This window comes from Phragmites australis, chromosome 17 (genome assembly GCF_958298935.1).
Source record: "Phragmites australis chromosome 17, lpPhrAust1.1, whole genome shotgun sequence".
Lineage (NCBI taxonomy): Eukaryota > Viridiplantae > Streptophyta > Magnoliopsida > Poales > Poaceae > Phragmites > Phragmites australis.
This window is the reverse complement of record NC_084937.1, coordinates 27,199,618-27,217,814: the sequence shown is the minus strand read 5'-3', so window position 1 is coordinate 27,217,814 and position 18,197 is coordinate 27,199,618. Positions and strand designations below refer to the sequence as shown.

The window sequence follows — 18,197 nt, the reverse complement described above, 5'->3', positions numbered from 1 at the left end:
AAAATTTGATGCTACAAAACATGATTCAGAAGAGAGATCGGCTTATTGCTGCCCTCTCAGAATTTTGTTACTTTATCTTTTGCTTCTCTCTTTGTTTGTTTGTTTCTTTCCTTTTTTATTCTTTATTTTTTTCTCAAGTTCTCTTCCTCCATTGGTTCCCTTTTTTGGTTTCCCACTTTAAGCATCTTCTCTTTGCTTGGTGGGAGAGGCAAGGAACCTAATATATCTGAGAATAAGGGAGTCAATACATTTTATTTCACATCATTTCAGTATTGGTAACCTAGGCTCATGCCATCATGTCAGGGCTTGGTACCATGTCAGGGCTTGGTACTCCAGCACCTATCGTGGAGGTGTATCATGAGAAATCTATTATCTTACCTGATGTGTCAAGGGTGCTTGCATGCCTCTATGAGAAGGATGTCAAGTTTAAGACTTACACAACTTCTTATAAGAGTCTACTCAGGCTGCAGGTACTTGGTGTCTCCAATCCTTGTAATTTTTCTGGCAAGAAGCAGCTGTTTGAAGAATTTAAGCAGTTAATCTCATTATTAATTTTTGCTCCTCTGCACTCTGCAGGCGTCGTCACATGCTCCAGTACCATTCCATGAGGGATCTACATTTCGAGAAGGTAATAATTCAATTTTGTGAAAGTTGCATACCATTCCATGACGGACCTGCATTCCTTGGAGCTTATATTTTTCTACTGTTGGATGATATTCTGTAAGCTTGCTAGGAGGAGATAGGTTGTTTATTAATTGTTGCTAGGAAACTATGTCATAAAGTTGTGATATCTGGCTAGCCTGGCAGAAATTTCAACCAATCTCTTAACTTACTGGCATTTATCATTAAAAAAATGTTCTCGAGCCTTCTGGTTCGCCAAAAAAGAGAGGAATTTTTCACATATCATACCTCCTTTCATTTTGACATGGTATGTGACGAGTCTAGCTAGTATTCCTGCTCGTTCAAAGTGAGTATCAATCACTTCACTAAAATCATGCATGCTTGCAGCAAATTAGCCAATACACTAAGGGCACTGGAGTAATTAGCATTCGGTGTATAGCCAAAAAAAGCTTTACTGAAATGATTTATAGCCAATACCCTACAGACTGCATTCGCGCAAGCTTTACTTACATGTTCCTCTACAGTGAACATTGACCAGAAATGAATCATCAGTATATTTTCAGTTAATGTGTAACACATGGCTGCAATTATGAGAAGGCATGAGAATGGGCGTTTAGTTGTGTATGAAATTGATAATAAATTTATTTAAGCTATAGATAATAAAAAATATTTTTCTCTCTAAACATTTCAATTTTGGACATATGCTTGTGAATTGCAACTGAACAACAATAGCTTAGTGCCTTAGTACATTTTGATGCATGCAGGACAACTGGCTGGTTGCATTAACGTAGTCCTACAATTGCCTAGAAAACTATTAGAATTCAAAAGGGTTAATATTTTCTCTTGTCCTGGATGCAGTTGGATGCAATAGAACTAAAACAAAATATGCGTCGACATTAGCGTATAACCATGTAAGGATGTGATGCAAACTACATTTGCCAAAGTTAATATGATACTATTTCCTTGTCACATCAATGCAATAATTTTATCTTTCTTTTTCGATTAACATGGGGACATTAGGATACTGCTTTTACCGTGTGGATTGTGGAGTTATGGATGGACTTAGACTGGCATTATGGGTTTCTTCTTTTCATAAAATGAAACCTATTACTCTTTGGCATCCCATGCCAGGATCATGTTTACAGCAAGAATGTTCTAAGCCCCAAGCATGCTGTAAGGTGTTGGAGTCTTCTTTTGCTTAAGCAGGAAACTTTAACTACTCTTGAATTTCGGGTGCAGTTAATTTGACAGCGCTTGGGATTTGGGAATAAACCACTGTTGTAAATAGACAAACAGAGGGGGAAGGAATGCAATTCAAGATGAATTGCACGTAATAGTTTAGTTCTTGTTATGTGATGCACACGAAGAGTTGATCCATATCTTGCTAGCCAACAAAAACAACAACCTTTTAGTCCCAAGCAAGTTAAGTTAGGGTAGACTACAGATGAAACCCAACAAGAGCCACCAAAGAAGAAAATGTCATTGATATTGAGTTCAAATTTCAACTGTTCGTTAACAATTTTTTTTGTAAGTTTCTTTCTAGTACTTTCTTCAAGTGATAAATGATGTGCTTCACTCAAAACCGATTATTCTAACTCTACAGAATCCAGAGAAATCTGCCGTTATATAGCAGAAAAACATCAAGGATATCCATTCCTCCTTGGGAAGGATGCCCTGGAGAGGGTTTCGGTTGAGCAGTGGCTCCACAACGAGGAGCACGCTTTCAACCCTCCGAGCCGGGCCTTGTTCTGCCATCTGGCCTTTCCCTTGGACGAAGAAGATGATGGTGATGATATTGGCATGCATATAAGAAAGCTAGAAGAAGTTCTGGACGATTATGAGCAAAGGCTCAGTGATAGTGAATTCCTTGCTGGAAACAAGTTCACCCTTGCTGACCTTGTTCACCTTCCAAACTCCCACTACATCACAGCATCTGACGAGTTCGTCTACCTGTATGACTCGAGGAAAAATGTGAGGAGGTGGTGGGATGCTATTTCTACCCGGGATTCTTGGCAGCAAGTACTGAGGGATATGAAGAGGGTGGAGGTGCAGCACAAACAAGAGGAACTCGAGAAGCAGCAGCAGTATCAGCAGAAAGAGCATCCTACAACCTCCGGCCACCCAATTCAAATATACTCTAAGAAGCAGATCAGCACAGAACCTCGGACAATATTGGTTCCTCCTGCTGATATTGTGTCATCATCTCCCACATTTTCTCAGACAGAGAAGCCTCTTCCTACTGATACTTTCCCCGATGAAGCACTGGTATCCTCAAGCCAAAGTACTCCTACTACTGATAAAACTTCAGCTGTCCAAAGCAAGGAAACTACCATCTTTTCTACCCCTCAAGAAACACCACCAACCTCAGTTCAAAGTGCTCCTACCACTGCTAAAAAATCACCTATTCCTGTCCAAAGCACAAGTATCTTCCTTGCCCCAGTTACCTCCCCTACCACTGCCGAGAAGCCTCCAATAGCTGATGCTGCCAAGTCCAGCACTAAAGATGCCTCAAGTTCTGAACCCACTGAAATAGATCTCCCTACTAGACACAAGCCAAGTTCGTCCAGAGATGTTTCTAGTAATCTTCATGTGTTTGATTACTACAAAACAAACAGCCATACTGAAGAAACGCCACATATTGGACCTACTCCACAAAAAAATTCGGAAACATTGGACACATTCTCTGATCAGTCCAACATTGCTGCTGGTCATACTAAAACCAGTCCAATATCAGCCAAAGAAGAACCTGACCAACCCAGTGCATCTGATTTCTATAAGAGTGACAACACAGCCACCGGTGTTGATTCTCAGTACAAGCAATCAGTTCCATATTCTGAGCGTACTCCGCAAAAACTTAAACCTACAGATACTGCTACTAGCAAGCTCCACTCAACTGATGTTCATCATAGGCTGCAGGCTGAGCAGTGGCATGCTGCAACAACTGGATTGAATAACCTAAAGGAAGGTGCCGATCATTTAATGCCTACTCAACAAGTAAAACCAAGGAAAGAGCAGTACCCCTCACAAGATTCAGAACAAGCAACCTCATATCCTGTTTCTCAAGAACCAATGAGCACGGAACTGGTTCAAGGACGAGAAAAGACAACTCAGGGACCCTACACTGATCAGAGAAGAGATGTTCTGTCTCCACTTTCCCAACAAACTGCTGATGCCCGAGGAATTGCTGAGGATAAAGCATCATCTGATCAGAGAGGGGCATTACTGCCCCCTTCTACACAGGAGCATCCTGCAACTCCTCCAAGGAAAGCAGCGGCTAAAGATGCTCAGAGCACAACTCCATCCCAAGCAGGATATCCAGGTGGCCGTAAAGCCAACAAGCAACCTAGAGTCCCTGGTTCCATACCAATACAAACAGCAGCTCAAGATCTAGATGATGCGCGCCACACTGCTGCACCATTTCAAAAGAGGTATCCTGGAATCGAAGATACCACCAAGCAAGCTAAAGATGTCATTTCTACTCCATGGCAAATGACAGACCAAGAAGTTGAAGATACCACTGAAGAAACAAAAATTGCCGGCTCTTCATCGTCCCGAGTGGAACCTTTGTATTTTCAGAGAGCTGAGGCTCCTTCACGGAAGCAAGAAACAACAGAAGATCTTCATGATGCAACTTCACCAATCCAAAAAAGGCATGCTAATGTCGAAGATACCACTGGACAGTCTAGGGGCATTGCATTTAAGCCAAAGCAAATGATTGGTCAAGATGATCAAGACACTTTCAAAGAAACAAAGTCTGGTGACCCCTCATTGCTCAGGGAACAATCTTCAGATGCTCGGCAAGCTGCAACTACTCCAACAGAGCAAGAAGCAAATCAAGATGGTCTTAGTGTGGCTCCACCATCCCAAGCCCAAACAAGATATCCAAGTGTGACTCCTCCATCCAAAACAGGATATCCAATTGCTAAAGATGCCAGCAAGCAATCTAGAGGGACTGCTTCAACACCTAGGCAGAAAGCAACCCAAGATGATAATGACACCTCTGAAGAATCAAAGACTGCCAATGAAGTAGCATCAACTGAGGAGCCTTTAAATGCTTGGGGAGCACCTATTGCTCCACGAAGACAAGAGATCGAAGATTCTACTAAGGAAACATCATTCCAAAAGAGATATCCTTATGTTGATGGTGGTAAAGATACCTTTGAAGAAACAAAACTTGCTGACTCTACACCAACAAGTGCAAAACCTATGTATACCCAGCAAGCTGCTCTTCCTCCTCCAAGACATGCAGAAGTTGAAGATGCTCGGGAGAAAGACAGGCAAAGTAAACCACAGAAAATGGTGGCAAGAGATGCTCAAGACGCACATGGAGAAAGGAAGACTGGTACACCTGGTGAGCAACCTTCAGATCGTCTGCAAGCTATTCCTCAATCAAGGCCAGCAGCAGCTAAAGATGCCCGTGGTGCAACTGGTGAGTCAATACAGTTTCTGGATATTCTTGACTCTACCAAGAAATCTGGTGGCACCTTTGAAGAAACTGAAGGCCCTGGCTCTACATTACCAAGAGCACAATCTTTGGGTGCTCAAGATGCTCAACGCACCAATGGAGAATCTAGAACACTAACTGCTAATCAAAGGAAGGATGTTTCAACACAACTCCAGTCAGATGCTCAAGATCCATTTCAGCAATCAAAATTATCAGCTATGGATCAGAAAGGTTTGGGTTCATTATCATCGCAGGAAAGAGATGCAAAAGATGCTCAGGCCACCATGAGTGAAGAAAAGTCAGTCTCAACTGGGCAGCTTAGGGATATGATCAAGCAAAGTGAATCCACAACACCCAAGGCACAGCCTACTGATTCCCAGGGCTCCATTAAGGTGGAGAAAATATCCTCTATTTACCAGAAGAAGCCTCTGGTTGCATACGACAGCCAGGAGCAGGTTCAAATCATTCCTGATGGTGAGAAAGCAGATGGTTCTACAACAAAGCATCAACAAACTTCTGATGCTCCGTATACTTTTGATGAGAAATTAAGTGCCACGACACCAGCCAGCGCAGAAGCTCGTGATGACTTAAGTAAAGAAGAGCCATATAAAAAAGACACTACCGATGACCAGAAAGTGGTGCCACCTCTATTGAGCAAAGAACCAACTTCCCAAGTCCAACCTCCTTCTGAATCATTACAAGAAGAAGCTCCCCATGGAAGTTTATCTACCAAACCATCCACCATTTATCAATGGCAGCGTGCATCTGTGCCATTACATGATGTAACTACTAGTTCTGGTGATGACGAGAATGGCATGGCTACCATTGATCAGAAGCTAACACCAATGAGTCAACGAGGAACTCTCGGTGCTGAGGGTGCCAATAAGATCGTCAAAGACTCTGCTGAGCAAAGAGTGGAACCACCCGTACCAATAGAAACAGAAACATCTGGTGCTCAACGTGCTTCACCATCACTCCCAGGAGCTTCCATAGCTGATGATGCCACTATTGACAATAAGTTTGCTAAGCAGTCGATTATTGATGAAAGAGTTGCAGTACCAATACAAATGCAAGCACCAAGTCCAGATGCTCGTCCTGCTTCAGCACCTCCCAAGAGAGCAACTCCTGATGGTCATGAAATTGGTGATTTAGAGCATGTAAGCACACCTGATGGCCAAATATCAGAGGCCGCAAAAGCTAGACATGATCCAGCCACAGTCCATGAAGACGTTCATGATGCCAATTTGTCAACTCATGATGTGGCTAAAGATACCTTTAAAGAAACAAAGGTTGCTGACTCTACACCATCTAGTGCAAAACCTATGTACACTGAACGACCTGCTCTTACTCCATCAAGGCATACATCAGCTGAAGATGCTCGTGATGCAACTGGTGATACAATACGGTCTCCAGATATTCTTGACACTTCCAAGAATTCTAGAGGCACCTTTGAAGAAGCTGAAGGCCCTGGCTCTACATTACCCAAAGCAAAATCTTTGGGTGCTCAAGATGCAGCTATCAATAGGACAGGTTCGGGTTCATTATCATCAGAGGGAAAAGATGCTGAAGCCACCATGACTGAAGAAAAATCATTCTCAACAGAGCAGCTTGGGGAGACGCTCAAGAAAAGTGAATCCACAACACCAAAGGCACAGCCTACTGATTTTCAGGGTTCCATTAAGGAGGAGAAAACATCCTCTATTTACCAGAAGAAGCCTCTGGTTACACAAGACAGCCAGGAGCAAGCTCAAACCATCCCAGCTGGTGAGAAAGAAGATGGTTCTACACCAAAGCATCAGCAAGCTTCTGATGCTCCATACACCTTCCATGAGAAATTAAGTGCTTCAGCACCAGCCAGAGCAAAAACTCAGGATGACCACAGTGCAGAAGAGCCATATAGAAAAGACACTACCAATGACCAGAAAGCGGCACCACCTCTATTGAGCAAAGAACCAACTTTCCAAGTCCAACCTCCCTCTGAACCATCACAAGATGCAGCTCCCGATGGAGATTTGTCTAGCAAACTATCCACCATTCATCAATGGCAACGTGCATCTACGCCATTACATGATGTAACTACTAGTTCTGGTGATGACGAGAATGGTATGCCCATTGATCAGAAGCTAACACCAATGAGTCAACGAGGAACTCTCAATGCTGAGGGTGCAAATCAAATCGACAAAAGCTCTGCTGTGCAAAGAGTGGAACCACCCATACCAATAGAAACAGAAACATCTGGTGCTCAACGTGCTTCACCATCACTCCCAGGAGCTTCCATAGCTGATGATGCCACTATTGACGATAAGTTTGCTAAGCAGTCGATTATTGATGAAAGAGTTGCAGAACCAATACAAATGCAAGCACCAAGACCAGATGCCCGTCCTGCTTCAGCACCTCCCGAGAGAGCAACTCCTGATGGTCATGAAATTGGTGATTTAGAGCATGTAAGCACACCTGATGGCCAAATATCAGAGGCCGCAAAAGCTAGACATGATCCAGCCACAGTCCATGAAGATGTTCATGATGCCAATTTGTCAACTCATGATGTGGCTAAAGATACCTTTAAAGAAACAAAGGTTGCTGACTCTACACCATCTAGTGCAAAACCTATGCACACTCAACAACCTGCTCTTACTCCATCAAGGCATGAAGAAGTTGAAGATGATAGGGACAAACGCAGGAAAAGTAGCGAAACTATTGTTGAACGACAAAACATGGTGGAAAGAAAGACTGGTACATCTGGAAAGCAATCTTCAGATCGTCTGAAAGCAATTTCTCCATCAAGACAGGCAGCAGCTGAAGATGCTCGTGATGCAACTGGTGATACAATACAGTCTCCAGATATTCTTGACACTTCCAAGAATTCTAGAGGCACCTTTGAAGAAGCTAAAGGCCCTGGCTCTACATTACCCAAAGCACAATCTTTGGGTGCTCAAGATGCTCAACGCACCAATGTTGAATCTACAACGCCAACTGCTGACCAAAGGAAGGACGTTTCAACAAAACCCCAGTCAAATGTTCAAGATGTGTTTCAGCAATCCAAATTATCAGATACCGATCAGAAAGGTTTGGGTTCATTGTCATCAGATGGAAAAGATGTTGAAGCCATCATGACCGAAGAAAAATCATTATCAACAGAGCGTCTTAGGGAGATGCCCAAGGAAATTGAATCTACAACACCCAAGGCACAGCCTACTGATTCTCAGGGCTCCATTACGAAGGCGAATACACCCTCTGTTTACCAGAAGAGGCCTCTTGCTACACAAGACAGTGGGGAGCAAGCTCACATCATCCCAGCTGGAGCAGATGGTTCTACACTAAAACATCAACAAGCTTCTGATGCTCCATATACTTTTGATGAGAAATTAAGTGCTTCGGCACCAGCCAGAGCAGATATTCGTGATGACGACAGTGCAGAAGAGCCATATAAAAAAGACACTACAGATGATCAGAAAGTGACACCACCTCTTTTGAGCAAAGAACCAACTTCCCAAGTCCAACCTCCCTCTGAACCATCACAAGATGCAGCTCTCCATGGAGATTTGTCTAGCAAACCATCTACCATTGATCAATGGCAATATGCATCTGCTCCGTTACATGGTGTAAGCACTAATACTGGTGATACTGAGATGGCCATGTCTTCTAACATTGACCAAAAGCCAATATCGATGGGTCAAGAAGCAACTCTCAGTTCACAGAGTGTCAATCAGATGGCCGAACAATCTGGTGAGCAAAGAGTGGAGCCACCTGTACCAATTGGAACAGAAACATCTGATCTTCGAAGTGCTGCACCATCACTCCTAGAAGCTGCCAGAGCTGATCATGCCACTATTGATGATAAGTTTGCCAAGCCGTCCATTATTGATGAAAGGGTGGGAGAACCAAAACAAATGCAAGCACTAATTACAGATGCTCATCCTGCTTCAGCACCTACCAAAAGAAAAACTCCTGATGGTCATGAAACTGGTGATTTAGAGCTTGCCAGCACATCTGAAGGCCAAAGATTAGAGGCCGCAAAAGGTACACATGATCCAGCCACAATCCATGATGATGCTCATGATGCCAATTTTTCAACTCATGATGCGGCTATCGATGAAAAGACAGCAACATATCATGCTAGTGGTGATCAGCTCGTCACAGGATCTTTACATGATCAACAGGCACGACCACCTGCATCAACTCAAGCACAACCGACTGAGACTCCACATTACGCTGCATTATCTCAGTATGTGCATACTGATGCCTTGGACAAAACTGAATTGGCAAAACCAACTGTAACTGATCAAGAAGCCAAGGCACCTATAGCTGGCCCAACATCAACGGAGCCCCAATTTGGTGGTACCTTACCAGCTGAAGTAGCCCATGCTGAACAGAAACCCGCTCCATCAGGTAACTGATTCCTCTTTAAGTGTTGTCTGAAAAATTAATTGCTAGCAGGCCTAGAGAAGATTGGTATAATGAAAAATCCTCAAAACTAACAGTTTGTTTTATGCATTTCAGATCAAGAATCAGCTTGGGCTGCACAACCTCTTTCCCCTGTTGAACCAGCAAAGATAGATAGTAATGTTTCTGCAGCTGATTATACTGATGCACCGCAAATAATTTTTCGGCAACAAGCCAGACCATCTGCACCAAGCACAGGAAGAGTTCCAGCCTTAGATACCCAGGGTGTTATAAGGAAAATCCAGGAGGTAACTCCTGATAACCATCGTACTGATGATTCAGGAAAACCACTTGTTCCAAGTCAAGAACAAGTTTCACAAGCATCACAAGCAATCCCTGGTCGAGAAGACATGACATCTCCACCAGGCGCAAGAGATTCTCCAACCTCAGATACCCAACTTGCCTCGGGTAAAGTTCACGAACTCACTCCTGATGATCATTATGCTGATGAGTCAATGATGCCATTGATTTCAAGTGGAGAACAAGGTTCTCATGTTGAATCTGCTTTTGGACCAGGTGAAGTAGGTCCTGCTGAAAAGAAAATTTCCCCATCAGGTAATAGTTTATCTTTAATGTGGGAGAATTTTTTTTCTAGCATACCTAGAGCCGATTACACAAACGAGACACTAGAAAATAAATACCCTGCAACTGCTGACATTGCTTCCTCTTTGTTAGATCAAGATTTAGCTCATTCTGCAGAACAGCCTTCCTCTGGTGAACCAAGGAAAGAGCAAACTGTTGTTCCCACCTCTGAACAGACCAAGGCACGGCCAACGGTCATTGGTCAACAAGACACGCAAGACATTAGAGAGGCTCTGACGTCAGAAGATGCGCGTGATACTATACCTACTGAAGCACCACCACCTCGTGTGGCTCATAACTCTTTACACACTGGAGATATACCTGCTGATTCCTTCAGAAATGCTCAGCCAATGAAACCATCAACTCCAGATGCCCATGGTGTTACACATGGTAATACACCTGGTGAAGTAGCCCTTGCTGAGTGGAAATCCGCCCCATCAGGTAACTATGACCGTATAGTGTACCATCTACAGGCCTAGGCCTAACAAAACCTACTATTAATATCAAACTTTCCGTAAACTAAAAGTGGTGATACTCATAATGTTGCCACTTGCATTTCAGGTCAAGATTCTGCTGATCCTGCACAACCACCTTCCTCTCATGGTCCAAGGAACGATGAGATTAGAGATTCAGCTCCTTCGGCCCAATTAATTTCATCTACTGAGCCAAGGAAAGGAAATGCTATTGTTGCTCCACCTGATCAAGTCAAGGACTTGCAAACAACTGGTCAACAAGACATATTGTCCGCCCAGCGTCCTTCAGGAAAAGCTCAGGAAGATGTACCTGCTGATGACTCAGGCAAAGCAAAGCCTTCCAAACCACCCTCTGTCGTTCGAGAAGGAAACCCCCCTACAGCGGTCCCAGCATCAGCTCCAGACATACAACTTGGTAGTGCATCAAATGAAGTAGCACTTGATGAACAAAAGCTTGCTCCGTCAGGTAATGAAGTTCTTTCAGTATGGAGTAAGGACAAACGATGCACATTCTATTAACCCTATTTAATTAAGTGCAACAGGAATACCTTTAAGACCAATGGTTCTTCCACTAATAAGTTGTTTCTTGCGTTTCAGATCAAGTATCTGCTTATCCTTCACAAGCACCTTCCTCTGCCGAGCCAAGGAGCAAAGAGATTAGAGATTTAGCTCCTTCGACACTACTAAATTCCACTACTGAGCCGATAAATGGAGATGCTATTGTTGCTTCACCTGATCAAGTCAAGGACTCCCAACCGACTCCTGGGCGACAAGACACATTATCCACACCATTAAGATCAGTATCTCCATCCTCTTATATCCAGCTTCCTTCAGGGAAGTTTCAGGAAGATGAACCTGCTGATGACTCTGGTGAAGCTAAGCCTTCCAAACCACCCTCTATTGTTCAAGGAGGCAGGCCCGCTGCAGCAGTCCAAGTATCAGCTCCAGACACACAACATGGTGTTGCACCAGATCAAGTAGCCTATGATGAACAAAAGTTTGCTCCGTCAGGTAATGAGGTTCTTTACACTATGGTGTATTGACGAGCGGTGCACATTCTAGTAGCATGTAGTTAGTTAAGTGCAACTAGTCCGCCTTCAAATTGTAGGTACACATTCAGTCCAGCCTCCAAGACAAGATTCCATGGCACCTATGGTGGACCAAGCATCTGCTCCAGACACCCAGCGTGGTATCCCACAAGGCGAAGCTGCCCCAGCTGAACAGAAATTTGTAGTTTCTGGTAATCCTGTCGTCGGTTTCTCTTTACAGTTAATTAAAAAGTACACCTTCTTGCTGGCCTAGAGAAAGGTTTACTCAAAAGAAATAGTTTTGACCACATTGTGTGGTTGTTTCTTTCATTTCAGATCAAGAGTCGCCACATGCATCGGAATCGCCTCCCTCTGCTGAACCAAGGACAGAACAGACAGATGCTGCTGCAGATGATCAACCGAATGTACCACAAGGTCCACAAACAACCATTGGCCATCAAGTCAAGGCACCGGAACCAGATGCAAGAGATGCACTGCGGAAAGATCAGCAACCCTCTCGTGATGATGATCATATCAACAATTTAGCGGACACACCTATTGCCAGCCAAGAACAAACCTCTCCTGCTGGACATGCTTCTGAACTACGTGAAGGACCTACCCCAGAAATGCGTAGTGCTGCTGTTGAAAAGAAGACGCCACTTCCGTCAAGCCGAGCACAAACTTCAGACACTGGGCCTGATTCAACACCGATCAGTGGTGATGTGTCGGACACAAGTTACTTACAGAATCAAGAGACACAACCTCCTGTAGGAACTCAAGAACCAACAACCCAGGCTCTACAAGGCTCTGCATCCACCCAGAATATTTCCCTAGGAAAAATAAACGAGTCACCAATGCAACCCTCAACTGATCAAGTCAAGGCAAGCTCAGCAGTACCTTCAGATGCTCCACAAGGTACTGAACCAGGTGAGGCAATCTGTCCCGAACAAAATATCACTCCACTATGTAAAGTGTTTCACCTTGGCGATCCAATTTTGATCAGCCATGACTTCCAAAACAATCTACTTCAAAATTGTTCAGTATGGATAGATTTTTGGTTTAGCATCGAGCTGTGGACAAAAGCTTTTCAGAAATCAGGTTAAACAATTTGTAGTGATGATCTAAGGATCTTGCTAGTTCAGACTCCTAAATGTTGACTCCCTTCCCATTGAATCCACATCATCTGAGGCATAAAGCCTCCATATATAATTTGGGGACAATTGTTTGATATCCTTACATCTAATGGGACCACTGTCTTCATATTGTAGGTGCAAATTCAGTCCAGCCTCCGCAACAAGCTTCCATGGCACCTATGGTGGACCAAGCATCTGCCCCAGACACCCAGCGTGGTATCCCACAAGGCGAAGTTACCCCAGTTGAACAAAAATTTGCAGTTTCTGGTAATCCTGTCGTCAGTTTCTCTTTACAGTTAATTAAAAAGTGCACCTTCTTCCTGGCCTAGAGAAAGGTTTACTCAAAAGAAATAGTTTTGACCACATTGTGTGGTTGTTTCTTTCATTTCAGATCAAGAGTCGCCACATGCATCGGAATCGCCTCCCTCTGCTGAACCAAGGACAGAACAGACAGATGCTGCTGCAGATGATCAACCGAATGTACCACAAGGTCCACAAACAACCATTGGCCATCAAGTCAAGGCACCGGAACCAGATGCAAGAGATGCACTGCGAAAAGATCAGCAACCCTCTCGTGATGATGATCATATCAACAATTTAGCGGACACACCTATTGCCAGCCAAGAACAAACCTCTCCTGCTGGACATGCTTCTGAACTACGTGAAGGACCTACCCCAGAAATGCGTAGTGCTGCTGTTGAAAAGAAGACGCCACTTCCGTCAAGCCGAGCACAAACTTCAGACACTGGGCCTGATTCAACACCGATCAGTGGTGATGTGCCGGACACAAATTACTTACAGAATCAAGAGGCACAACCTCCTGTAGGAACTCAAGAACCAACAACCCAGGCTCTACAAGGCTCTGCATCTGCCCAGAATATTTCCCTAGGAAAAATAAACGAGTCACCAATACAACCCTCAACTGATCAAGTCAAGGCAAGCTCAGCAGCACCTTCAAATGCTCCACAAGGTACTGAGGCAGGTGAGGCAATCTCTCCCGAACAAAATATCACTCTACTATGTAAACTGTTTCTTGTTGGTATGGACTATTGACGCACCTTGCCGATACAATCTACTTCAGAATTCTTCAGTATGCGTAGGTTTTTTGGTTTAACATCAAGTTGTGGACAAAAGCTTTATCATAAATAAGGTTAAACAATACCTAGTGATAATGTAAGAAATTCGTTAGGTCAGACTCTTAAATGTTGATTCCCTTCTCGTTGAATCCACACCATCTCAGGCATAAAGCCTCTCTCTGTAAATTTAAGACAAGTGTTTGATTTCTTCAAATTATAGGTACAAATTCAGTCCAGCCTCCACAAGAATCTTCCTTCGATTTTTCAAGTGATGAGAAAACTACTATGACCCAAGGTGATCCGGTCAACACCCTACTTAATGATGCTCTCTCAACCAGTGAAGCGGTTGGGCAATCTGCGAGCGGAGTCTCTAAAGGAATAAACTTCCAAAAGAACCTTGAAGGAGCATCAACTGATGAAAAATTCAAGGCGCAACAGCAAATTGACCAGTCCGACGCTCAATCATCTAAAGAGAAAAACAAAGAAGTGAATGGAACAGTAAGATCTAACATATTGACAACATTTGGGGAACGTGAAGAACCTGAGCACCAACAACTGGCCGACCAAGCTATTGTTCAATCACTACAGGGCAACAACAAGCAAGTTGAAGAAACTAAAGCACAGGACACTGGAACTGATAAGCCTGAAGAAAGGGAGGGCCCAGAAAATACTAATGTTAAAAACAGACTATCTGAAGTTGAAGCATTGGATCATTCTGGAAAACAAGCTTCAGGAGTTCAGCTGCTAGGTGAGAACCCCAAAGATGTGTCCAACTCAACTGAGGACACGCCAGGTGATACCCAAAAGCATAATAAATCCAAGGACAACTTAAGATCTTCTGAAGAATCCAAGGTGCAGCTACAGACTGAAGGCAAGACTCAAGGTGGTGAAACTGAGCAACCTAAAGAAGGAGGCCTTCCAGAAAATAGTTACCAGAATAACAGTAGCCAATCTCAGGCAGAAGCTTCAGATAAATCTATCGAACAATCTCCTCCTGGTGTTCAGAACAAGAACAAAACCTCCAGCAGATTGGATGGCCCAACCAATGCCACCAAGTCCGGCGATATGGAAGATGACTCCCAGTGAATCGCAGTGGGGGCATTGTCCGTCAACCAACACGTTACGTCGGAATGCACAACTGAATAAATGCCAAGTAAGAACAGGCCTTTTTGTGAATTCATGTCTTTTGTAATTTATATTTTTACTGCTTATATGTTGTGATCCAATAAGGTCAACTCTCCTGCCATCCTTGGATGATGTCATTGTCTTCTACTTTACATGTGTGTTCTTGTGGTGGACACAGTGATTTGCCTTCCTGTGGAAATACTTTTTCCCATGATTTTTGAATAATAAGAATGCAACGATGTATTTTGTTTTAATAAGCAGGTTTGTTTTGAACAATACGATAAGCAGCCGGTGCATTAAGTTGCTGAGAATTGAAAAGAGTTTGTTCAGGCTAGATGCTAGGTTAGAATTCTGCATCAGATGACTCTTCGTTTGGTGGTGCCAGCATGACATGTTTGACAATCTAGCGGACCATATGGCACGGCTCGTTGTTGCTGGAAAGATCAAACCCTTGACCAGAAATGCTGCATCGATTTGGCAGGCTGAGTTCAAGTCCGCAGAGCCACCGAGGAACAGCCCACCCACCCGATTCTTGAATAGGAGCAACGGTTAATGCAAACAGAGAAAAATGGTTCTGTGTTGCTAATAGTGCATCTTCTCTGGTGCCTATGGCTACAATTGCTGAGCCCCTGCTTGTAACACCCTACTTTACAACCAAGCCTATTTATATATAAAAAAAGAAATTTTGGCAGTATTTCCTCTATAGAGAGGTATAACTGACCAAAAGAAATATCACAGGCAGGCAGAAACAGATATAACCAGCATATATATAGAGTCCGCCATGACGCTACCAGCGTCGAACCACAACATAAACAAAAACAAACGACGGACCATCAGACACACCACTTGTATACACCGGTTGAGCTATCGACATCGTGATAAGTTAGTGTGTGCAGCTACCGAGATCCATCCCCAAAATGTACGTCAACATCTAAACATACCTGTAAAGAAAACACGGGTGAGATTCGAAAATCTCAGCAAGTGAAAGGTACTTTAACAAAAAGCTATTTAGCCACAGTTGAATATGCTAACAATTCTAAATAGAAACTAGTAATGAAACAGACCGCCAACACCAGGAGAAACAGTTATGACTAAGCAAATCCAACGATAACATTAAACATTTTAACATTCGGTTGGTATAAGCCTTCAGAGCCGCATATATATCTATATACATGCTAATTAAAGGAAATGAGATTTGATATGAATAATTCATTGAATTTCACAAGAAGACATAACCATGCACATGACATGCTCTTCTCACCCTTACCCCTCCTCGGGTAACGTAAGGGTGTGCACCGTACCCCTCCTCGGGTGACATACGGTACTGTACCGGTACGGTCGTGGTCAGAAGACGACGACAAACTTCCAATGCATGAGACATATATGTATGACGTGCTTCAAGCATAACCAACATAACTTCCGGAATATGCTTGAGACTTCAAAAAAAAACATTGCATACAACACTAATGAACAACTGCAGAATGGCATATCGTGCCTACTGCACTTCATAAATCAATCATCGAGTAAACTTCTGGAAACGTAAACAACATAGTACTCAGCCCAGAATCAGTCATTCAGATTAGATGAATGCACTGTAATTAAAGAATATAGGCAACCCAATATTAGGTTAAAGCATAGTCATACAATACATTCACTTGCCTTTACCGACGATGAAGAAAATTCGATCAAGAACGTCCGGAAATAGTACCACCTGTACAGGTATGCTATTAGCACTAAAACACATTTAAAACACATAAAATATGAAGCGTCAACTCTACGCTTGAAAACGTCGCGTCTTCGCCTATATTCCGGACAACTGAATAGAGAACTGTATCACAAGAAATGATACTCTATTTTCAATTCAGAGTCGAACTAAAATCTCACTAATTAGACTTCGCTCTGATGATCGAAATAAATACTTCGACTCGGATATCGTATCTTCGAATCAATAATGATTATCGAAACGAAACAGACTATTGATCACATGAAATAATACGACAGGAATTGATTGATTTGATTTAATTCAACCGCAAACGTCCAGAAATTACCGAGAAATCGCCTTCGAAAGATTGACGACAATCCGACGAAATTCCGAAATTTCCAACTTTCCCTTTTTTTCTTTTCTCTTTTTTTTCTTCCCTTTTTTTTCTTCTTCTTTTCCTTTCTTTTCTCTTTCCTTTTCTTCCTGGCTTCCTTGCTCGGCCGGCTGTTGGCTTGCCTGCTTGCTTCTCTCAGATGCTAGCACAGAGGCAACAGCGGCCGGCTCACTTGCTTGCACGGCAGCACGACGGCGCGCGGCAGCGGCATGCAGGCGCGGCAGCGGCGGCCCGGCGCACGCAGCAGCGGAGCACGGCGGCGAGCGCGGCAGCGGCGCGAGCAGGGGCTCGGCGGCGACCGGCAGGCCGGCGAGCTCGGCAGCGCGGGAGAGAGAGAGAGAGAGTTCGCGCGAGAGAGAGAGAGAGAGTCACGGTGCTCGAATGCTCTGGATGGATCGGTCTCCAGTACTTATCCTCTTTTTTTTCATTTTATTTTTTTTAAAACAACGAACGGTCTAAATTTATTGGGCTTGCTACGGGTCACAAAGTGCCCGGAATGGACATATGAATAGCAAAATGGGTTCGTCTCGACGAGATGAACGCAACCGCGGTCTCCGATCGTCCATACGAGCAACGGATCAAAAAGTCAACTTTTTGTCAAATCTCTCTCTCTTTTTTTTTCTCGAAAAATTTAGTATTACACTGCTCCTCGATTTCCTTATCTTGATCACAATGTCTTCAACTTTGCCGAATCGCTGGAGGAGCTCCTCCAACTCTGCTGCAGTATCAGGGTTTATTTGTTTGGTCTTCTGTTTTTTTTTTCTCTGAAAAACTATATGTTTGATTTTTTTTTAAACTGCTTTTAGATTTTAGTTGTTGAAATTTATAATAATTTTTTGGTTTCTCAGTACACTACTTTTTAGAAAATCTATTCTCAGCTTTTAATTTATTTCATCAGAAATTAGTTTTTGGCTTTTTAAGAAGTCACTTTTCAAAAAATCTGTTTATATGGACATAGGCCCTAAGAATTTGCATTTCCTGTCCTATGAAACCTTCAAGATCCGGCCCTTGTTTGTTGTTTTCACCCAGTCTTGTGACGCCGAAGTAGCTGTGGCAGCCTGCTTGGCGGCGCGGAACTCATCGAGCTCGCGCTGGATGTCGGTGGCTTTCCGCTTGGCCTCGCGCCTGGCTGTCAGATCCCAGGATGGAATCGAACAGAGGGAACATCAAAGCGAT

General features: G+C 43.5%; 1 protein-coding gene and 1 long non-coding RNA gene across 4 annotated transcripts; one reads left to right on the top strand and one right to left on the bottom strand.

Annotated features, from left to right (window-relative positions):
- The first annotated feature begins 246 nt into the window (after positions 1-246).
- On the top strand, positions 247-15,305 carry LOC133897654 (uncharacterized). 3 transcript variants are annotated; one of them, XM_062338450.1, is made up of 13 exons: positions 247-470; positions 577-628; positions 2,225-9,454; positions 9,566-9,916; positions 10,025-10,063; positions 10,184-10,531; positions 10,652-11,029; positions 11,161-11,574; positions 11,654-11,803; positions 11,928-12,518; positions 12,860-12,991; positions 13,116-13,694; positions 14,021-15,305. In XM_062338450.1, the coding sequence occupies exons 1-13, from the start codon at positions 297-299 to the stop codon at positions 14,884-14,886; spliced, it is 11,304 nt and encodes a 3,767-aa protein (XP_062194434.1). In that variant the 5' UTR covers positions 247-296; the 3' UTR covers positions 14,887-15,305. The 3 variants fall into 3 exon arrangements, with proteins under 3 accessions (XP_062194434.1, XP_062194435.1, XP_062194433.1); XM_062338451.1 differs by having other exon boundaries at positions 11,672-11,803; positions 13,116-13,706; positions 14,021-15,212; XM_062338449.1 differs by having other exon boundaries at positions 13,116-13,706; positions 14,021-15,212.
- A 370-nt stretch (positions 15,306-15,675) lies between these two features.
- Positions 15,676-17,600, bottom strand: LOC133897655 (uncharacterized). Its single transcript, XR_009905949.1, has 2 exons — positions 16,974-17,600; positions 15,676-16,636 (listed from the first exon to the last, which is right to left on the bottom strand). It is a non-coding gene; the product is annotated as an uncharacterized LOC133897655 (long non-coding RNA).
- Positions 17,601-18,197: the final 597 nt, after the last annotated feature.